The sequence below is a fragment of the Hippocampus bargibanti genome, linkage group LG02, assembly GCF_051943395.1.
Source record: "Hippocampus bargibanti isolate YZ-2025 linkage group LG02, ASM5194339v1, whole genome shotgun sequence".
Classification (NCBI taxonomy): Eukaryota; Metazoa; Chordata; class Actinopteri; order Syngnathiformes; family Syngnathidae; genus Hippocampus; species Hippocampus bargibanti.
In genome coordinates, this window is record NC_142735.1 from 19069433 (window position 1) to 19093901 (window position 24469).

The following is a 24469-nucleotide window of genomic DNA, read 5'->3' on the forward strand; positions in this document are numbered from 1 at the left end:
TTGTAACTGTAGGCATTGTTTCTGATAGTGACAAAGTCACTAGAAAAAATTCTTATTGGTACTGATGGTCCCCATCACACTGTATTAGCATGTTCCCATTTAAATCAATGAGCCAATTATTCCATCTGCTCTGTGGCCTTATTTCCTGCACTTATCTGCATTGTCACCAGTGAGTGTCTAGTACTGTGAGCTGGCATCAGCAAATGTCGCTTTGTCTTGGAACTTTTCCTTCCATGGCTGTAAATCGTCAGGAGGGGAACTGGCTTTCACAGGGAGGAGGTTTTATGGCGCGAAGACTTCCCTTCCATACTACAGGGGGTACCGTACTTTACACCGTTCATGTGTGACAGTGCCCCCACACCAAAGCTACCAACCACCACCACCCAAAAAATAGCCTTTGTAGCCATTTTTTCAACACAACTGTCCTCAAATCAACCACTTAAGGCAGAACAAGAGCACAAATTATTGCTCTGTAAAATCCTCTCTTCCATCAATGGTAAATGAGTGTTTCATCATTTAACCAGTGAACAATATGAGGACAAACATGTTTGTCAGGCATCTCCCCAAAATACAATTAACCAAGAGTGAATACAGAAGCCCATGTTACATATACCTACACACATGAGTTTATATACCCAGATATAATTTTCAGAATATCTTCACATTTTCAGAGAAGACTCATCATTTCCCCACCGCTAATCACTATTTTTTTCTTTCATGATTGTCCTGAACTGAAATGCTCTAATCTAAAGTCTTCTTCTTCTTCTTCTTCTTCTTCTTCTTTTCCTTTTGGTTTTTCCCTTCAACAGGTCGCCACAGCAAATCAGTGTCCTCCATCTTAGAGGCTTGATCCGCATGTTTGTTTTGGCCAAGCTTTTACGTCGGATGCCCTTCCTGACACAACCCTCTGTATTTATCCGGGCTTGGGACCGGCACAAGAAGACATGTGTCCCTTTGTGGCTACAGAACAAACAACATTACACACACGTGTGTGTGCCGATTACAAAATTGTAATTGGCATATACAGTACACATGGTCACGAATAAAAATAAAAAGCATCTGGTATATGAACTTGTATGTATATGTAAAGTATCGATTAAAAATAATAATAATAAATGTGACTCCTGATCATGCACTTTTTTTTTCTTTAAAATGCATTTTTATTGCAAAAGGTTGTGGTTCAATGGCAAAAATAGCACTTACATTTTTTTCAATGTTCTCTATATCGAGGGCCACAGCTGCAGATAGAAAAATGAGAACAAGCAGCAGAAGCTTGGCAGACACAATTAGTGAACACTTTTTTTAGAGTGCAATTTTTCTCATCGGGTAATTCAATTATCCCAAAAGCAATTTTTTCACATGCAAACTTTATGAATAATATAGAAATAACCAACAGTCAAAATACATTAAAAAAAAATCAGTAATGATGAGAAATTAAAATGAATTTTAATGTTGCGTGGGGGTATATGGTAAGAAATAGCTGCATTACATAATTGTGCGATAATGTCTGAACAGTTTCTGTCTCCTAATATTATTTATGGTGTTATATAATGACATCCTGATTATATAATGTTAGAGGGTAATGATGAAAAAGAAATGAAAATAGAGGTAAAACTGTCAGCACCCTCATCTGTCATACAAGTGCAAAAAGAAGCTAACATGGGTTTTAATAAGTATGGAAAAGTTGCTGCTGTGTAAAACCACAAACACATTCTGTCTCGACTTAACTTTAAATTTCATGGATATTAACCCTCAAACTCTCACTCAACTTGTCATTGAAGCGCAGACGCCTTTTAAGTAGCACTATATAAAATTAGAGCAGCTTTCAAAATAGCCAGACAACCTCCAAATAAATCGCATTTTGTTCTTGCGTGTCAGCTTTTATGACAAAAAGTAGTGGTTTTATGGCAAACAAAACAGGGTTAACGACGAGTTGACAGTATGTTGGCATGTAATAAATGTACACTGTGAAATATGAGGTCTATCAGTGGATAGTGAATAAACAGTGCCGTCTTGCGGTCACACGCGGTATTGTTGCCAACGAAAACAGCAGTGGGGAACCTTTTACAGATCAATATCGAGCGATTATTATAGCGTTTGCTCACTGCATGGCTCAAGTTGAGCATGGGTGACTTTTGTTTACATGTGTACGCCATTTAGCACACGGACTGCATTGGGAAAAAACACAAACGTGGAAAATCAACCATGGTTGAGATGTTGTGATCTTGATTCGCTCATTGTTTGGGATGAGGTCAAATAATGAGACGCAAGTACGTATCTAAATATTGTTTGCCATATCTACTCATTTCTAACCTTGATATGATTTGTGTCTTGAAGTTAATTGTCAACATTGGATTTGATCAACCATAGCTGGGAATCTTGGATTGGAGTGAAAGGCCCAGAGACAAGATAAACAACGGAGCTAACAATATGCCTCACCCTGAAGCATCCTGAAGCATCTCACACACCCACAGACAAGCAGTGCGTGCCTCCAAACAAGAGAGATGTTGTTTGTTTTTCCTGGGATCGGTAAACATCCTCGACACAAAACAGTTCCTCAGGAGTGAAAGAGGAGAGAAACTCACACCAACGTGGGCAGCTGCACTCTCACTCCACCACCTTCTTTGATGTGCTGCGACCACAGCACAGCATCGTTTTATCTTCTGCGTGTCTGTTTGGATGAACTTACATGAAACGGTTCACGTAGTGCTTGTTCTGTATTATAAGGCTGAGAGCCTAGCAACTCTGATGACCCACAATCTATTTTTGGATTGGTCCCTGTAGTTTGTTTTCATGAATTGTCACCTCTGTTTTGCGTGATTAAAATAGAACAGCATTGCCTAAACGGAATCACTTGATTAGGGGTCAATATCAAATTTTAATCACATTTGCCTAATGTTGGCAAACGAGGAACACAATTTGAACCAGAAGCTGACAGGACATAGAAGTGGGAAAAAGTCTTTATAATCAAAAACACGGTTACGAGAGAGATCATAGCTGGGTATGGAAGAAAGATTGACCTTCTGACAATGTGTCACTGAGCCACCTGGCCTTAAATTAGATAATACCTGAAAGGACAACCGACATCACTTTTTTGTTTCCTAACTGACATCAGAAAAACGTTTGATAGCATCTAAAATACCCAAAACATGCAGTGTGATATTTTTATTCAAATGCAAAACACCAATAAAAATGACTTAAAGTGTCCAAAATCTGCAAAAAAATTGAGCTGCGAATTGGGCATTTTCAGAAAGTCCCGCCTCCAGTTAGTGACGTCACGGCTAGACGTCTTGCATTGCTGGAGAATCAAAACAATGGCTTCAGATTCGGAGAATATGCTTTCTTGTTACACATCCAGTTATGAATATGATTCAAATAGTTCTGAAGAGGAAAGCATACATGTTTGCAATAGATTAAAGAATTTATTCCGTGCCATTTTGAGGCAACATTGGGGGGAAATGAGAAGGTTTCTTCAGCCGTCATCTGTACAAATTTGAAGGTTTCGGACGTTTCGCCTCTCGCCTATCCAAGAGGCTTCGTTAGCGAACTATAGTCTGACTGGTCGTATCGGCCCTATTTATATATCCCTAATGTCCAGACATGATCATGTCTAGACATGATGGACATGTCTGGACATGATCATGTCTGGACATTAGGGATATATAAATAGGGCGATGATGATGATGATGATGATGATGATGATGATGATGATGATGATGATGATGATGGATTATTATTATTATTATTGTATTTTTCCCAATTTCAAAACTATATACAGTGGGACCTCGGTTTGCCTTATGAACGTTTCGGTTTACGAACGTTAAATTTAATAAAATTAAACCTTGGCATACGGACTACTTTTCGTGATACACACAAAGCGCCGCCCCACCACGGCTGGCGGAGTAATTTTCGGCGGAAGAACACCCAACCACATGATCGAACAGCGCCGGGTATGACTCCCGTTTGATTTTTAAGGGATTTATTTTTTTTCCATTGCAGAGAATAGTGATTCTATTGACGATAATGACTTGTTGTGTTGACAACAATTTTGTTTATTCTATAAACATTTCTGCACCATTCATCATTACAATACAATACAATACAATACAATACAATACAATACATATTGATTTATATAGCGCTTTAACAACAGCTGAAGCTGTAACAAAGAGCTTAACATAGACAGCTATCATATACATGAAATAAAGCAGTCATAAAGATAGTAAAAAACACGAGGGATTACACAAAAACGGTTACACATTCAGAATGCCTCATTTCACTAATAATTAATAGAGGGGCTTGTTTTTATAAGCATATCATCTCCCTCTTTGGGCAAATATTGCAAAAGCGGAAAGGACAATTTACGATCACCAATGGTAAAAGTAAAATAGATGAGTAAATGATTAAAAAATAAAGATGAGCATTTTGCCTAGGGGAGGGATAGCAAGGCATTTGGTTCGGGCCACAGCCTGTCTGTGCAGCCCCCCAGGCCGTGTCTGGCCTCCACACATGATGGCCTTTAATTAGTGACTGATGGGTGCGCATCAGCAGACCAGACTGTGACATTGGAGCATGTGGTCAGTAAACGGCGACGGATGTTTGCCTGCGTGATCGGGGGGCTCACCGTCTGTCTTGTTTCTGAAGGATGCCACCGTAGTGTGCCAAGGCGGGGACCAAAAAAAATCTCCCTGTGTGCATCCCTAGCCTCTCCGTGCTTCCTCTGTGTAAATTTGCTCAGCCTCAGTTTTATCTTCAAGGCCTCGCTTGTTTGTACCTGCCGTGTCGTTCTGCTCGTCCACCCAGCATGACACCCCTTACCCTAGGATCAGCCCCCGTGAGATCAAAAGAGCCGGCTGATGCTTATCAGATAATATTCTTGTCCCCTTTGAGTCCAGCCTCCTTACACTGTTGACCCGGGCCGTGCACGCGGTTCCTGATGGCCCCTTGGCCTTTCCTCTTCTTATCAGTGTGATGGCCGGGCTATGATAAGGCAGGTCCAGCCTGGGGACCTTGTGAGGCTGAGGGTGCTGGCCACTCTTCTTGCACAACTTGGACACTTTAGGACAATATGGCGGTTATCTTTACTTTTTGTGTGCTGCGCTGACTTTTACACGGTCGCCAAGTGGAAAGAGTGAGACATGTCTCGCTCTTCAAATCGTAATTGTAGTCTTGTTAGCCTTGGCTTTTAGTTACACACATCAGTGGCATAATTGTAAATTGTGGTCATTGTTGTCCGTAATGCCACAAGATTTTTTGGGTGTGTGTGTTTGTGATCTCAACACAAATTCTTACTTAACTCTCATTCACTGCCAGACATGTACAAAAATGTGTCCACTCCAGTGCCAGAGTTTTTGTCATTTTCACTCAAATTGCAGGACCCACAGAATATTGAGTTTTGGGACTACATAAACATTCAATGCAGCGTAAGAAACTTTGGACTATCTTCTTTCATCGGAAAAAAAGAGCTAATTCCTAAGTTATATGGGTCTGGAGTTATATGATCTTTTGTACAGCATTTGCGGTACAAAAGCAAATTCTGCGCCCTCGTGGGAGGGAAAAGCATTGCCATAAGTCTGACCAGCGTTTTAGCAGCAACCCCAAGAAAAAACAATACCCAAACAAATTCGGGAATGTCACGATCTGGTTGGCGACCAACGGGTGGCGCTGTCGGACCCGCCTGCACCTGCACAGGTGTTGGTCGTTCCGATCAGGGGCAGACTGTCACGTGCTGGTTGGCGACCAACGGGTAGTAGTGCTGTCAGCCTCGCCCTAAGTTGCACAGGTGTTGGTCGTCTTCAACCGTGGCAGTTGAAAGGACTCCCGGCACGACCATTCGGTGTCGGGTCATTGTACTGTGTATGTGTTGTCTGAACCCTGTCAGGTTTGTTTCATCTTGGCAGATTTTTACTTATGGTTTTCTTTGACATGTTGTACTTTTCTGTTGAGATGACTTTGATGTTTTAGATTTTGTTTCTGCTGACTTTATTTTAATACAATTTTTCAAATACAACCTGCTGCTTCCTCCTGCCTGCTTTTTTGGCATCCACAACCACCACCACCACCTTGCAAACCGTGACAGGGAATGGCGCTCCATGTAATGCTTTTCAATTCCCAAATAAATTCGGCAATGGCAGGGAATGAGTTAATATCTTGAACGCAAAGACACAGTTCAGCTACAACCTGATAGCTTCTTTACTAATTGTCATTTGTTTATTTTCTCCTTTGGTGGGCTATTATATATACAGTACAGATGAATAGTCAGTTATCCGACTCATGCGATCGGATAATCTCTCAGCAGTATTACTGATCTATCTATATATCAACAGCAAGAACTCCTCTCCAAGTATTCTAACTGGACCACTTCTTGAGTTCCAAAGCCAAGTTAAACACATTTGAATTGATGTAAAAGGTGTTCAATTACCTGACATGTTTAGGCGTATACTTCCGCCTTCGTCAGAGTGGACACTCTGACAAAGGCGGAAGTATTTTTGCGGACTTGCACACTGCCAGAATCAAGACGAGAGCGCAAAAAAAAAATCTTACTGGACCCTCTGCACCCTGCCCACCACCTTTTCCAGCTACTCCCCTTCGGCAGGCGCTACCGATCCATGCACACCAAATCCAGCAGACATCTAAACAGCTTCTTCCCCCAAGCCACCCCTAAACAGTGACCAAAATATAGCTGTATAGTGCCTCTTTGCAATTTTGCACAACCCTGTGTAACAGCATCCCATTATAATCATTTTAGCTGTACTCACTTAGAAAGGAGAAAGAGGCCACATTTATACTCTGCACATTTTCTCACAGTTGTTCCCGAGAGGTACCATTTACATTAAGAAATTTGATTAGATTAGACTTTATTAGTGTCATCCATACTTATTTGTTGTCTTTTTTATGATGATATTAATGCAATGTGTTCTACAAATTCTTTGTGTGTTCTACATACATGGCCAATACAGATGATTCTCATTCTGGTCTTAGCATGCTCTCTTAACGTAAATACATAGCGACGTGGTTAATTACGCACCTTAAAATGACGGCTAACCTAACATAGCTTTTCTGTGACTTATTTTTGTTAAATTGTCACTATCATAAAAGTGAAAAAACAATTGCAACTATTGTGTTCAATAGATGACTGAACTCCATCTTGAATAATCATGTGACAGATCGGCAGACCGGTATCGATCATGTCACATGTCACATGTCACATGTAACCTGTTGACCGAATTATTCCAATCGTATTGTACCCCCCAAAACTGTAAAATATTCAATCCACAAGTCAAATACAGTCTTTTGCACTGTATCTCGGGTCCGGATTAGAGTCCGGTTGAGTCAGACAGACGAGACAAGATGGTGTCCAAAGTCACGACCCTCCCCTGACCTGGATGAAGGAAATGGCCACGCTGCTGGAGACAAAGCAGGCCAAAAGAGAGTCTGAGAGGGGCTGGCTGGTCAGCACGCTAACAATGGCTGCGTGCTCGGAGACCTTTAGGGGCACGGGCCACACAAAGGCCAGAGAACCGCCCCGCTAACCCCTCTCCCACATTGCAATGGAACTGGCATTTCACGCTGTACTGCGAACAGCCATTCAATCAAACTACTGTTTAACCTGACCCCTGGCCTCCACTCAGACCTGGATGAGTCTGGCGGGACCTCTTTTGAGAGGTAACTGACCTTTCGACTGAGCAGGCCTCCACTTTATTCTGTCACCCTGACGGTTTTTTTTTTTCAATTGCAGCATTTAGCGAACAGAATGGCGAATAAATTTGTTTGTACAGTTAACAATTAGCTGATGCTGTATAGCAAGTCCTGAAGAATTAATGTCTCTCTGTGTCTTTGTTTTGTCATATTGTCTCTATGCTGTCATATTATTTGTTATTTAGGTTTTTTTTTTGTTATTTTGACTTCAAGACGGCGCCGCGAGAGTGGCTGCCTTTCCAGCAGCTCATGTATTTTGTTTTTCTACTTTCATTCCTTTCATCACTTTGCTGCTGTGAAATGTAAATTTCTCCACTGTGAGACTAATAAAGGCATATCCAATCCAATCCAATCCAATCCAAATGGAGAACAAGAGACAGCGGCAGACCCCTCGTCTGGGTCCACTACCGTCCAGCCGGGACCATGTGACCCTCTCTCCTTAATTGTCAATGGGCTGCTCCTCCCCGGTACCTGTCCGCGGGTCGGATCAAGGTGTGGGGGGCGCATATCAAACATGGGCTCTCTTTGATGTGGATGGAAACACAAACACTGATTTGAGGAGAGTCGTAATAGCTTATTTGTTCCCTTTAGTCATTCATTGAGCTGCCGGTTGCATGTGTATGCCTTCAAAGGGAGGCCGAGCGGCATGTATCGGCCCGGCGATACAGTAGCCGAGCAGGCACTAAGAGTGCCCCGTTTTGTGGGAAGGCCATCTGGCTTCCTGTTCCTTTAGATTTGATATTGATTTATTGGCTGTACATGGCCAGATAAGGGAAGGTAGGGGTGGGGGGCACCAGCTGCCACAAGTTCTCCACTGCATCCTGGTAGACAATGGGCCTCCTGGTTATCTACATCCTGCTAAATAGCTGATGCGTCATTCCTTGTTAGGATTTACAGCACAACCTTTTTTTGTTTGTTTTGTTTGTTTGTTTATTTGTTTGTTTTTGCATTGTATAAACTAAAATGTCACAAACAGTGGATACAAAGGTACAATATGTACCTTCTGCCATCTAGTGGAAGAGCTTTTCAAAGCTATCTTTGTGTCACAATCGATTTTTAAATCAACTCGATCAACAATTGGTACCAGAAAATGATTGACCTGTACTAAGAAAAGATATTTGCATTTGTATTCTTTAAATGTGGTAAGTCTTTAAATCCCTTCTTGAAACCCTGTCTCAAAACTCACTTGTACTCTTTGGCAATTGATTCAGCATGATTCAGACTTGATCTTAATTTTAGTCTCTGGCGTTTTTCTACAATCTTTGTGACTGCTTTATTTTGTGAATATGATAGTTGTTCATGTTCAACGCTTTGTTACAGCTTCAGCTGTTGTTAAAGCGCTATATAAATCAATATGTATTGTATTGTATTGTATTGTATTGTATTGTATTGTATTGTATTGTATTGTATTGTAAATACTGAATTATACGGTTAAGTATTGTTGTTAAACACAACATGGACCTTTTTGTTGTGTATCTCTTCCCCTTGGTTGCATGTGTTGGGCGGCTGTGTCTCATAAGCCCAAAATATTTTTTTTGTCTATATGAAGCTTCTGTGTCCAGTGATACCTCGGTTTACGAACCCTTTGGCTTACAAACTTTTCGGTTTACGAACGTTAAATTTATGAAAATTTTACCTTGGCATACGAACCTTGTCATATGAACTATGCGAACTATACGAACACACGGAGCTGCCACAATAAGTGATGTGTCATTCGCGAATGAGCCCGTTCTCCTGACAAGAAAATGGCAGCCGGCTTGTTTTGGTCCACTATTCCCTGACCGTCGTCAGTTAAAGCCACGTGATTAGTCAAGAACGCAGCAATGAGTGGTTCGGGGTTACAGACAGAGAGAGAGAGAGAGAGTGAATCCATTCTCCAAAAAACAAAATGGCACCCGACATTTTTGTGTTCTCTCTTCGCCGCCCCCGGTCTTTGCTTAAAGATAAGTGGTTGGTCAAGAACGCAGCAGTGAGGGGAGGTGGTTTAAACATTAAAGAGACAGGCAGACGACAGAGAGAGAGTGACAAAATGGATAGAAAACAGTGACATTTGGACTCGTTTCAACTTTGATAGTTCAAAGTCAACGTGCAGACTGCAAGGTTAAAATTCCCATCAATCAGGCTCCACAAATAACCTGCACAAGCCATCTGTACACTTGCAAAAAGCTATCAACCCAGCTAAACAGAACACAATTGATGAGGAACTAGGTCATATTATCGCAGAGAAAGCACCTACAAGGGATTATTTCTCAAGATGGTGAAGAAGGCTACGTTCCTCCTCAATTGTTTAATGCTGATGAAACCGGCCACTCCATTCCATCAAGTTATCAATGACCATCACAAAGGTAAATAAAACCACTTTATTATATAGTACAGTTTATTACCATAGCGCATTTATTATACATAAAATAAAGTATATTTTGTGTAGACAATTAGAAAGTAGAAAATTATGTTTTATGGCGACCTGGGACCTGATCATTCTCATTTTAATGGTTTCCTATGGGAAATTGATTTTTGGGATACACACTTTTTGCCTCACACACTCTGTCTGGTAACCAATTAAGTTCATAAGCCAAGGTCTCACTGTATTTTGATTGATTTGATTTAATTTATGTCATCACCACATCATGCAACTGCTATTCAAATTTTGAATTGCCATAAAATCAGTCGCTGCAACCAAGCCATGTTTTAAATCTTGTGGCAGGACCCCACACACCGCGCAAGTGCTGAATGGAGTTTCGCCGCATCTTTTAGTGAGCACAGCCGCCTTAAAATATTACAAGTGTTCAATATTCACTACTATTTTTTAACTCCTGTTTTTCAATCCAAAGACATTTTCTTTCAAGCCATTTCCCTTTTCCTCAATCCTTCTGCCTTTGTCAAACAGCATGTAAGTTTAGTCATAGTGTCATCTAACAAAGCATATTTTGCCACCCAGAAGTATGTGTAACATCATCGTAAAATGTCACTACACAATGCTGGCATAGATTTCTATTTTTAAAAACCGTGATATTAGCTGTAAAATTGTTTTTTAGCCAATTAAGTGGAGTTGCAAATTTTCCCGCGGTGTATCTGACAGCACAGTGGTTGGGAATCACCGTATTAGTTCAAAACGAGTGTCGGCTCTAATGAGGTGCAAAATTACATTGACTAATCATAGCAAACCCTGACGGCCTTTCACAGAAACCGAATTGAAAAGTGGTCTCTTTTGCATAACACGTCTCCCATTCCTGCTAAGTGAGCCAGGAAGATTGAGCGGGGGGGTCACGCGGGAGGGGTGGAGGGGCTTGTTGGTAGAGGTGTCAACATCAATTGTGTTTATGCCTGATTTTCTCACCAGCGCACCACCCCCAATAGAAGACACAAACAGGCAGACTGTGGTGTCACCATGTTCCTCCGTACGACCCCCTTCCCCCGCCAAGCATCCTACCCCAACCTTTCTTCATTCGGCCCCTCCCCTCCCAACACAAGCCTGTGATGTGACTGTCTCAGATAATGAGGTGAGAATTTTATTGCGGCCTTCTGTGATCCTGGCACCAGTCTGCGAGGATGACAGCGGGCCTTGCACATCCTCCGCCCACCCAACCCCTCCAAGCCCATCATGGTGACAGGGGCCCCCTCATGGCCAAAAATGGAGCTGAGGGGGTTCCCCAATATCGGATGGAAAGTTAGGGATTTATTCAATTGACCCTCAAAGTGCGGGCCTCCCTCTAGTGGTACACAAAAGAACCACTGTCACAGTTCAATTCAGTTCTATTTAACTTTTTTTGTATTTTATATTTTAGAAATGAGTTTTTGCATTGGGGTGCAATTTTGTGGACCTGAATGTTACTACATGTTGTCATTTTTATGCTACTCTGAAGGTTCAGTAGGCTACTAGTGCGCGACCATGTCTGCTTGTTGAGCCTGGTACTGTTACTATATTGTAGCTCATTATTTTAGTGTATTAGTAAATTTTAAGTGTGTATGAGGAAGCCAAAACCACCACTCATAACAGAAAAAGAAGTTAATAGTAATATAATCGCTGTACTTGTGCTCTGAAGAGTGACAAGGAGTGAATTGTGACATGGATTAGTTCACTCTTTGTCGTCACGAGTATTTAGTGAGCACATACTAAATATGCTTGATAAGCGACCACTCCTTTGTGACATATGCCTCCTAGTTGGGCCTAGGAGTGCGCAGCACAAAAGTGCGCAGGTAAGGTTTAATTGGAGTCAGCCAAATCTAGTAGTAGAATAATTATTATTAATCCGACAACCCTACTTTTAGTGCCCTGAATTGCCCTAATAGTGAGTGTATAGATTGAATACTATAATTACTAGTAAGTGTGTGGCAGAATAGTATTACTGATGCAACACAATGGTTTCCGGGTAAGGATTAATTGCATTTGACAAAACCAAAAGGGGCACTGTTAGTTGCAGAAGTTTTCCTGTTAAGGCAATTGTAGAGTATTAAGAGTGTACTAGTACACAGAAGCTGGATACCAACAATATGGCATAAACAAAATGCTGAAGAAACTTTCCATTGTGTCCTTCACTTAGCAGTTAGCGCACTTCAAAGTGAGACATCAAGGGGGTCGACTTGCGCATGCCATGTGGAGAATGACAATGCCTCGTGGGCCTGAGCGAAGTGCCGCTCCCAAAAGGCACAAAGCCAAAAGCCTGCTCCCGCACTGAGGAAGTGCTCATTCAAGACCTCAGACATACATACAGGAAGGCCGCGGCCTAACTCTCTATTCTAAACAAATGAGGAGGGACATACTAAGGGCAACACACTACACTGACTGACAGACTCACAGGCGGTTTTGTCACATTGTCCTTATTTGACAGTGTTTTACTCGATGATAACTGTCATATCATCACACTTATCTTTGCTTTCATCAAGTGGATTTCAGTCAGTGGTGCGCAGTGCAGGAGTGAGTAATTGCTACAAGTTAGCCCAAATCTTATCACCACAATCGACAAGTAATGAATGCCCCCTCGAAAAACATTGTCGCTGAAATGTTATTTTTTTGATAAAACTCAAAAAATAACATTTCCTTCCATTTTGTCAAAATGAACTCAGCCAGTCAGAAAACCCAACCGATAGGAGCTTTTGTATTTAAAAGAGTTGTACAGTGATGCGATTGCCAACACATGCTTAAAGATGGCAGAAATTGCTGTTTTCAAGCCACAAGAGGAAGCCAAAAGCAATGCTCTTATTGCACAGAAAACGGTATTTAAAAAGAATCACTTGTTGAGAAATTGGCACATGCCCAATCACAAAGGTTTACTTTATTATCTAGAGTTATTTATTGAAACTTTTGGTCTGCCTTCAAATTTTCCTTTTATGGTGAAATCTTGAGGGAGCAGCGAAAATGCCGACCGAGGTGACCCACTTCTCTTTAACCCTCCTGAATCCCTTACTCAACAAATCTTTTGTAGGGGGTGTCAAGTAGTGCGGACAGAATAGGGTTGTGACGCTTGTCAAAGGTGCGGGAAAAACAAACAAACAAACAAACAAACAAACAAACAAACAAAAACAAACGGCTCATCCCTCTTGATGAACACACAGTGTCGCAAATACCCCATTTGAACGCATAGCCAGACTCAAGACCAATTTCACTCTGAAGAAGTCATGTTAAACCCACACTGTCAGCCTCATTATTAAACCTTTGTTAATGTTACATATTGTGTTTTAAAGGACAACCGACGCCTCCGTCAAGTTGTGTCCATAATTTGTAAAATCACTTCAAATGACTTCTACTGAGCGTATTTTACAAAGATTCCACCGTATGTAGCTATATTTTACGTTTTAAGACTCCCGCTGAATATTCATGAAGTCTTATTTTCGAGTTGATGATGATCCCCGAAGTGACGTCACGGAGGGAATGCCCGTGACCGAGAAAGCGACAAACAATGCATTTTGGGGACTTTGTTTGGTCTGAAAACATTGTGTTGATCCGTGTTGATGTCAAAATTAGAAAACACATAAGTAACGCAATGGTGAATCGTTGTGTGTTGTACCAAGATTACTACAGTAAAGTCTCGTTATATCGATATCGGATATATCGATAGTCCCGGTTATATCGATGCTATTTCTTTGCACGCACGGAGAAAATTACATGCAAACAGGGTCGGATATATCGATAGTCCCGGTTATATCGATATTTTTTCGGACTCCCTTGAATATCGATATAACGAGACTTTACTGTATTTGATACTAGTTGACACAAATTCCCAGAAGAGAAATCAGCCCATTTCCAATGGAGCTTGGGCGCCATCTTGTGCATTTTCTGGGACGCTACATTGGAGTCCTGATGGCTCGAATTGATACGGAATGACTTCTTTAATCGATTGCAAACATTTTTGCTTTCCTATTCAGAACTATTTGAATCATCTTCATAACTGGATGAGTGACAAGAAAGCATCTTCTCCGAATCTGAAGCCATTGTTTTGATTCTAGAGCAAGGCAAGACGTCCTTGCCTGACGTCACGAACAAAGGGGACGGGACCTTCTGAAACTGCATTTCTGAGGTCATTTTGAAGTAGTTTTGGGACACTTTAACTCATTGTTATTGGTGTTTTGCATTTGACTAAAAATATCAGCCTGCGTGTTTTGGGTATTTTAGATGCTATAAAACGTTTTTCTGATGTCAGTTAGGAAACAAGAAAATGACGTATACATAAAATTGTGAGGGCGAAATTGTGATTCACGTTCGGTTAACAAAACTCATTTCAGTGATTTGTTTATAAAGAGATAAAATGTTTGTTAAAATAATGTATTTCCCCAATTTGCCTTTATTTGTAGAGGAATATATAAATAGCCATCGAGTATTAAAAAAAATCAAAACCCATACAATTATAATCACCCAATCCTCACAATGAACCCGGGCATGTTTTCGGGCAGGAGGCGGCGTACACCTGAATTGCTTGCCAGCCAATCGCAGCATTGTGGAGCAATAATATCAAATGACAATATACTATAAATTAATAAACACTGTGTTTTTCTTTTTTGTATAAAAACAAACGTAGCTCTTAAAACGGAGACATTGAAATCATTTTGAATTATGTTTTCATTGTTTCTAGCTACTGTGTTTTCATAATAGCATTTATAAATTATCACATTAATTTAACTAACAAATAAAATTGCAAATAAAACGTAAAATAGCCAAATGAAAATAATCTCATCTCATTTTCCGTACCGCTTATTCCTCATTAGGGTCGCGGGGGTTGCTGGAGCCTATCTCAGCTGTCTTCGGGCACGAGGCAGGGGACACCCTGAATTGGTTGCCAGCCAATCGCAGGGCACACAAAGACATACAACAGTCACTCTCACACTCACACCTAGGGACAATTTTGGAGTTGTCAATCTGCCTGCCATGCATGTTTTTGGAGTGTGGGAGGAAACCGGAGGACCCGGAGAAAACCCACGCGGGTCCGGGGAGAACATGCAAACTCCACACAGGGAGGCCGGACCGGAACGCGAACCTGAAGCAACATGAAGCAAGTTAAGGCAATCGTTGGCGCGCGGCGCCCTCTAGTGTATCCTGGATGTCACTTCGGCTGCAGACTAATGACGTCAGTCGTGTAGCTGATCCGCCTTCAGTGGGCTCCACAGATAGTTACTGTACTGATGTCTAAGCCGTGTAAACAAAGCGTTCGGACAAGGAAAAACAGTTTTACTTTCGTCTTTTAAAGGCAAATTATAACGATATGGGCACTGTTAAAAAGGACAACAGGCTAACAAGTTCGCAAAGCTTCTCGTGCGTCGGTTTTGCGGGTTTATTCAGTAAAAGCGCTACGTCGCCGTTGGAAGTGGTGAAGATTAAAAGTCAAGTGGGAACATTTCACAGCAAAAAAGGTTTTGGACAAACTTTTCTCATCATTTACCAAAATGAGGGACTCAAAGGCTTTTGGAAGGGGAATCTTGTCTCTTGCTTTCGCCTGTTCCCTTACACCGCAGTACACATGACCACCTATAGAAAGTAAGTCCGCATTGACTTAATTTGTGTTGTAAAGACAGGTGGGGTATTATGCCTAGACTGGTGATATATTGGACTATGTTTGTAGCTAGTCGCCCTATTGCAGCAATAGGAGGTGAGTCACAAACACCGACCACAGTCGGGGTTTTATCGTCTTTTCTACTGGCGGAAAGCACTACCTTTAATAAACTTGGAATTTAAGAACGTAACATTTATCAGGATTTCGTAGAAGTCAGTGTTTGTTTTGACGATTTACTTCCTGTTTCTGAGCTCCTGTTTTCTCTTAGCCAATCGGAGGGCTTTATTTTCTCAGTCGATATGCACACCCTTGGCATGTAATCCACCCTGCGTTAAACTGCCAGGAATTCACTAATCGTTAAAAAAAAGAAAGAAGGAAAAGGGGAAAAAAATAAAACGATTACTTGTAAGTTTGACGAATTAAACATCTAAGAGCGTCATAATTGTCAAACAAGCACAACATTTGAGTGCATTATCGGTCAAAATAGATTTGGGTCTTGTGATTGATTAAAATGTCAATACAGCACTTGAGAACTCTTCCAAACCTTTGACCTAAGATCTGATGATTAAACACCCACGCCAATTATTAATGCACGGCCATTGTCTGAAAATATAAAACAGCATTTGACGATTCGTCGATTGAAGTCTATACAAACATTGTCGCCTGAAAGAAAAGATAGAGGGCTTACGGGAACTACGTGTATAAATTACTATCGGTCAAAACGCGACGTATTGGCAACGATATATGGCTGATAAATAAACACCTAGGTGGCTACAACTACAGCAGTGATAGTTGCTATCTGTAAATGTTAGCAAGAAAACCACAACTGTCATCTAAGACACGTGCTAATGCAAATATAACCACCCATCTGCACAACCCGTACAGCTGTTCCAGGAAAACAGCATTCACACTTCCTTAGCCAGCACACATTTTATGAGTAACAGTCCACTTGGTGGTGACATATTAATTCTTTCAGAGTTAGAAACAGTTCCCAGGTTTATTAAAAATATATTTGTGACTGTCAAATAGATGAAGATATTGTACATTATGTGTTATTCATAAATAAAATTCTCAGTAAAATCCGAAAACTTTCTCTGCACACCATTAGAGCTCTCATGGCATGCTAATGTGCCCAGGCACACTGGTTGCGAATTGGTGCAGTAAAATACACAGCCTTTTATGAGAGTGGGGTCATGCTTGAAACAAGCAACAAGTAACATTCAATATGTGCCTAGGATAGTCCACCTTCACATGGACGAACTCGGCTTCATCTCCCAGGCGAGGGCCATCCTTGCGGGCGGGCTGGCGGGCGTTGCCGCCGCCCTGGCCACGTATCCCCTGGAGGTTGCTGAGACCAGGTTGATCATCCAGAACAGCAGGGAACCTTCCTATGCTGGTGTTGTTCACACGCTGGCCAAGATCCACAGCACCGAAGGCCTACTTGCGCTCTACAGGGGCTTTTCCCTCACTGTTTTAGGTATGCAGACACCAGGAAAAGCAATCTACATCACTGATTCCTAAACCCTGTGTCATGTGTGTGTGTGTGTGTGTGTGTGTGTGTGTGTGTGTGTGTGTGTGTGTGTGTGTGTGTGTGTGTGTGTGTGTTTGTTTGTTTGTTTCTAGGAGTGTTTCCCTTTTCTATGGGATGCTACGTGGTGTACACGAACATGGACAAAGTGTGGCGGGAGCCCCCTTTCCGTTTCTCTCCTCTACAGAACTTCATTAATGGCTGCCTGGCAGCAGGCGTGGCACAAACGCTCTCCTACCCATTTGAGACTGTCAAACGCAAAATGCAGGTAAGACGCAGAATGCAGTATGGAGGGGAGAACACTTTTCTCCATGATTTCCATTTTTTAAATGTATTTTTTGTTTAATTGAAATAAAGCCACAAAAGCTCCTTTTTATCCTGAAATAAATATGTAGTTCATGAACCTTTTACAAATACTCCCTAAAAAAGAGCTATCCAGGTACTAACATTGCCTTAGACCAGGGGTTGGGAACCTATGGCTCGCGAGCCATATATGGCTCTTTTGATGATTGCATATGGCTCGCCGATAAAACTAAATACAGTACATATTCTCGCCTTTTCACTGTTCATTTCCTGTGGGGGCTGCAGTTGGCGGAAAGCGCAATTTTGATTGGATTCCTGATACGTCAAAATCATTCATTACATTTCTAGGAAGTGTTTTAATATTATTGTCAGTGACCATAACATTGTACACGGTTTCAAGATCAAAATTGCACTTGAATATTGGAAAATATAAACTGTACATCGTCAAATTATTAAATTCAAATATATTGCACAAAGGCAAATTAATGTTGGTCTGTACAGGTATTAAAAGTCCAATACAACTGAATTGAATTGTAATTAATAATTCATTGGATTAAAAATAATTTAGGCACTGTAAATGCACAATCGGAACATTCAATTCCCCTACAATGAGAGCGCACCTCTGCACAACATCACTCACAATTTTAGTGACAAAAAAGCTTTGTTCCTTATTTTGATTCTTTTCTTTAATTTTTTTGTTCATATAGTAATTATAACTAACTCCATAATTGTACATGTTCATTTTGACCTTAAAATCTCATTTAAAACGGGATGTATTAAGAGTGGACATACATTATATTTAGTTGTTGTATTAACGTCTTTAGTCCAAAAGGGGGCGATGCAAATGTGTTTATGGTTTCATGGACCTTTGCCGAAGAAATTAGATTTTGCTACTTTGAGTAGTCGTCAATATACAGCTTGCCCAACACAATAAATTCACTGCCCCATTGAAATAACTGAGGACATAGCCACACTGCAGTCAGCAACAGTGAGTACTGTACACTCCAAACTGAAATGATCCAAATCGGACCCAGTTAGCCTTGTTCCCTCGGCCTGCCTACATATGCCTCATATGTTGCAATGTCTCAGGTGTGAATGACAAGTGGCTGTGTTACATTCATAATGCTGGTCACTAGAAGTTCAATATGCCACCTCTTGGGATGATTTATTCAGTGAACTGGTTTGCAAGGACACAAGGGGACAATGGCGGCCCCCAGAAACGGCAATCCTACATCCGGTTCCATGTGCGGACTATTATTATTAGCTGCCAGCAGCTGGGAATGCGAATGCATGGGGGCAGGGGGTGTCCTGCAGCAGAAGGTTTTGATAAAACGTCTAAAGATAGATGTTGGCTATCAGCATCAAACTAGCCACTTGACTTCTAAGTGCACAACTTGTCGACTGAAAGCCATTTCAGCATTTATCCTATATCTTCCATATCCATTTTATTACAATTATGTAAAGACTCAATCAATCAATCAATCTTTCATATCCAGTTTAACATCCATGTAGTAAGATGCTCTTTGTCCTCACTGTAGGACAAAACTTGGGCTCATTATTTAGACAACTTAAGTACATGCTGCAAGTTCGATAAAACTGCAGTAGTTCTGGGCCCTCCGAGTGAAACAGTTCAGTGCACTGTTAGAATGGAGTGAGGGTTTTTTTTCACCACTGTCTCACATGACCCTATGGCCTTACTGCATGCGAGTGGGACAATTTTGTCATACTTGTAAGACAACTTCATATTACAATGAGTGAGGCATAACTGTGCTCCTCAATACATTTATGTGGCATTAATACTTGTAAAATTAAAACTTTATTTTTTATTTTTGATATGTAATAAATTGTCTTTTTAAATTATGTTCAGCATCTTTTCCAGACCAACTTGACAATAAGATAAAATGTTGTTGCCCAAAACAAAAAAAAAACGAAAAAGAAAACTTGCTGTTTTATATTTTAAATGTAAACCCAAACTTCAGCTTTACTCGAAAGCCTCAGTTTATTGGAATTACAATGAATCATCCCACACACAGTAGGCATTTTATTCAAAACACTTCTGGCAAACATGTTATACATGTATCATTAGTCGCGCTTTAGACGGGTGCATACATACTTTAAGTAGGCAGACCCTCCACTTTTCTCATCTTTAGCCGCTTTCATATTGTCATGATCTGGTTGGCGACCAACGGGTGGCGCTGTCGGCCCCGCCTGCACCTGCACAGGTGCTGGTCGTCCCGATCAGTGGCGAACTGCCACGTTCGGATTGGCGACCAACGGGTAGCGACGTCAGCCCTGCCTGCAGCCTCGCAGGTGCTGGTCGTTTTAATCAGTGACACTTAAAAGGACTCCCGGCACGACCATCCGGTGTCGGTTCATTGTTTGTTGCATGCTTTTGTCTGCAATCGCAACAAACACATTGCTGTGCATGTTTTTGTTTAACCTTGGCGGACTTTTACACTTGGTTTTCTTTTGATACTTTTTTCTGTTCAAATCATTTTGATGTTTTACATTTTGTTCCTGCTAACCTTTATTTTATTACATTTTGTTAAACAACCTCCTGCTCCCTCCTGCCTGCTTTTTGGGATCCGCACCCGCCATCACCACCTCTCAAAACGTGACACATCTGACATAAACAAAATATTGTAAACAAACTCTCATCCAGTTTTACTACAATCCAAAATCAGTAGTAAGCAATATTCTTTGGTCCGTACAAATAGTAAAAAAATGACTGGAGGGATTGAGGTCGTGATGCATTTTCAATATGTACTCATCAGGACTTCTCCTTGTAAATATGCGGCGTCAATAAACCCCTTTCTAAAAGTTGCTGTTCCCCGAATCCCATGTGACAGTTTATGATGCCGGCGCGTTCCGACTCATTTGCCTGCTTCTTAATGAAAATGAACCTGTTTCTCATCCAGTTAATGACCTCAGATGGGGAGGTAGGATCATACATTCCCAAGCTATAAAATGCTCTTTTGCAGGTTCAAGAGGGTTAACAGCTTGGAGATTTTCCAGCGCAATGGAACTAAAAGAGGTGTTGGAATCGACTTGGTCTCTGTGACCCTCGGAAACATTTTTACGGCCAAATTTCCCAGCGGGAAGTCGTATTCGAGCTTGTCAGGATGACAAGTGTGATGTGGAGCAAGGACATTATGTGGTTGCTAAACGTGAAGTTCTTTCTGATGCTCTCTTTGCAGGCGCAGAGTTCCCGGCTACCGCATTTCGGTGGCGTTGATGTGCATTTCAGCGGCGTGACCGACTGTTTTGTGCAGGTGGTCAAAAATAAGGGCATCCTCTCACTCTGGAGTGGCCTTACCGCCAATACGATCAAGGTACAGTGACATCATTATTTGGGCCCGGTTTCATTGCCAGATAGGAGCTCATTTAAAATACACAAATATATTTTTGAAAATGTATTCATTTATTGCTCCTGAGGTTAAAAAAGTTCTGAACTATAGTGAAAAAGTTGTGAAATTGTGTGTGGGTGATCAGTAATTCAAGCATATCCCAAGTTACTGTGTGGGAAGAATCAAGTCAAGTCACGTTTGAGTTATTACTTGAGTTAAGCAAATCATGGTCTTGCGCAGTCCATATTCGTCATCCATGTTGAGTAGAACTGGCCGCCCTACACGTGCACGTGCCGGTGAGCATGAGCGTCCCATGAGGGAGGTAAAAGGGTGCCACGGGGGAGGGAAAAGGGAGAGGGTCGGCAATGGCCACATGATAAAGAATGCAGAGTGAGTAATTAATAGCAAGAATATCACGAGTGAGGTGGGCAAAGTTCTCTTGGGAACAGCATGCTCTGCTCTCCGATTTCAGCCACAAATGTCAAGGTGGCTGCATGAACTTTCACAACTACAAAAGTCAAGGTAGAGCTTACGGTTTTTTCCGGTGTATAACGTGCACCCCCAATGAATGGTGTATTTTCAAACTTTTTCCATGAAATGAAATGAATGAAAACAAGTTCTTCAAATATAATAAATAAATATCTCAAAGTTTTCCAAATATAAGACACACCACATTATAAGGCGCTACAGGAGAGATTGGGGTTACTCACTACTTCTACAGGGGGAAATGGAGTTGGTGGCTGCTGACCGTAGTTGCGAGATCTGTTGTGACTCAATAATACTTCACATATAAGGCACAGCGGCCTATAAGGCGCTGGGTCATCTTTTGAAGAAAATGATGGCTTTTGGGTGCGCCTTATACACAGGAAAATATGCTATTTGCTACTTGTTTGCACCTTGCCTCACCCTCTCCTAGCCATTCCTTTTCTGTCCTATTCTGTCCTACAGCTCCTATGCAATGACACTGTAATATGCTAATACGATTTTGTTATTGCTGGTATTTCAATTTTTTTCTTCATTCTGTCCTTTCTTCCTCGTGAGCATATGCCAACTTTGATGGTATCATTTCCAGATTGTCCCCTACTTCGGTCTCCTCTTCGCCTGTTTCGAACTCTGCAAGCAGGTTTGCCTGTACCGCAACGGCTACATTGTGTCACCGCTGAGTTACACGCCAGCGCCCGGCGTGGACCAGAGCCTCAGGCCGGCCGAGCTGCAGGAGGTCAAGCGCTACCTGAAGAATAGAGGCTATGGAGCAGCCAGCCAATCCACCATTGGAAACCGATGGTGAAAACCTCCACGGAGGAGGAAAAATGCTGAATATATTGTGACAGTGCAAAAATCCACCTGTACAAGCTCATATGAAATACAAAATGTGCCTTTCCCGTGAAGCCATGTTTATCATGACCTTCTAGACTCATCAGTGATAAAAAGATGTGACACTGTATAGAGACACCACTTCCCATTTTTATATAGTTTTATCTCTCCCACACGTGTATGTATAAAACAAAACACCACAAGAACGGTCACTTAATACTCCATTGTGTTTTGAAAGGTATTTGTTTATTAATACATTTGTTATATGGCTTTTTACAAAGTGAATGCTTTCTTACATATAGCCCTACTGTATTTATTTATTGACTGATCCGTTTTTACATAACTTCTAACTTATTTGCTCATTGATGCTACTTTTTTGTCGTTTTTAATTGAATGTGTTACCTTTTGAATGAATGAAAATGACAATACTGTACCTTTATGTATCTCACATTGGAGAAATTCCCATTTCACAGCAGCAAAGTCATGAAAGGAAGAGAAAAGGAAAACAATAAGTAGAAAAAAAATCTAGGAGTTACTGTAAAGGCAGCCACTCTAGCGGCGCCATCTTGAAGTGAAAACAACAACAACAACAAAAAAAACTTACAAATAAGATGACAACACAAAAGACGCAGACAGTTATTCAAGCACTTTTCTGCACCCTCTCTGTTGTATAAAGCAGTTACAGATAAAAGAGGAGAGGATCAAAGCATCCTTTTCACCAGTGGATTAGGGACGTTATGCTGAAAATATGCATACGTCTGCTACAAGCTAAATTTTGAAAGCAAACACAAAGCTATCACATTCATTGACAAAAAGAGACTGTCACATCTCCTGTCCCATGTAATCCGCTTCAATTCCAAGCCGTGACTCGCAGTTCCGCATACGCATCAGGGCTCTGTCTCTAATTGTCGGCTCCTCAAACCATGCATCCAACAGCACTAATCTATCTCCTGAACAAAGCAGTTGTTATTTCTCTTAAAAAGAGTATGTCTCTGTGTCAGTTTAAAACTAACCATGTGTACAGGCAACATTGTATCTCATTGATGTGCCTATTCTTAGAACTCATTCCTCTGCAATGAGTGTCTGACTATATACCTCTTTTTCTGTCAGTGTTATAAAGAAGAAAGTACTGTTTGTATAACCTTTCGCGACAAAATGCTGTGGTTAACATGCAGCCTCAAACAGTACAGTTTATTCATAAACAACTTCTCTAGAGGAATCAACTCCTTCTATTTTCAGCTGCCTGATGTGTTTTTTACCTCCTTACATCAAGTAGGTTTTATCTGTTAAGTCCTGCATTTTTATCAAATCTAGTTGAATGCCGGCTAAAGTGCCCTTAATGCCTTCTTCTTTTCCTTTCGGCTTTCATCTCATTTTCCGTACCGCTTATTCCTCATTAGGGTCGCGGGGGTTGCTGCAGCCTAACTCAGCTGTCTTCGGGCACGAGGCAGGGGACACCCTGAATTGGTTGCCAGCCAATCGCAGGGCACACAAAGACGTACAACAGTCACTCTCACACTCACACCTAGGGACAATTTGGAGTGTTCAATCTGCCTGCCATGCATGTTTTTGGAGTGTGGGAGGAAGCCGGAGGACCCGGAGAAAACCCACGCGGGTCCGGGGAGAACATGCAAACTCCACACAGGGAGGCCGGACCGGGACGCGAACCGGTGAGCCCTGCACTGTGAAGCCGGTGTGCTAACCACTCGACTACCGGGCCGCCCTTCCTTTCGGCTTTTCCCTTCAAAAGGTCGCCACAGCGAATCGGTGTCCTCCATCTTCAGAGGTTTGATTCACATGTTTGTTTTGGCCAAGCTTTTATGTCGGATGCCCTTCCTGACACAACCGTCTGTATTTATCCAGGTTTGGGACCAGCACAATAAGACACTGGCTCGTGTCCCCTTGTGGCTACAGAATGAGCAACTCTATGAACTTAATAAAGATGAAGATGCTCAGGAAAAGGCTCCCAAACACAAAATGGTCATCGGCACAGCAGCATTAAAACAAAGCAAAACTATACTCACCATTTGTTGATGCCTTCTGATTTCTATAAATAGAAATGGTGAAGTGCACATTTCCACATCTTTTGTCTAGGTTACTTCAAATGGGCTATTTTCATGTTTTATTATAGTACATTAATTAACATAAACAATGCTCATTCTTGCCGTAAATGGTGCCTTGATGAATATTTGAGTGTGTTGTACAATATGTGCGATAGATGTTTCAGAATGATTTTTTTTTATGATGCTACTTGAATCAATAAAAATGTTTTGATGAAAGGACTGAAATTCGTTAAA

The 24469-nt window shown here is 41.4% G+C and overlaps 1 protein-coding gene across 2 annotated transcripts; it reads left to right on the forward strand.

The window, feature by feature from the left end:
• Positions 1-15276: 15276 nt before the first annotated feature.
• slc25a43 (solute carrier family 25 member 43) lies at positions 15277-24449 on the forward strand. 2 transcript variants are annotated; one of them, XR_016114184.1, is made up of 6 exons: positions 15277-15664; positions 16916-17157; positions 17304-17476; positions 20709-20843; positions 21931-23958; positions 24036-24449. XR_016114184.1 is itself a non-coding variant. In XM_088989835.1 (5 exons), the coding sequence occupies exons 1-5, from the start codon at positions 15393-15395 to the stop codon at positions 22144-22146; spliced, it is 1038 nt and encodes a 345-aa protein (XP_088845961.1). In that variant the 5' UTR covers positions 15277-15392; the 3' UTR covers positions 22147-24449. The 2 variants fall into 2 exon arrangements, 1 of the variants encoding a protein (XP_088845961.1); XM_088989835.1 differs by having other exon boundaries at positions 21931-24449.
• The last annotated feature ends 20 nt before the right edge of the window (positions 24450-24469 follow it).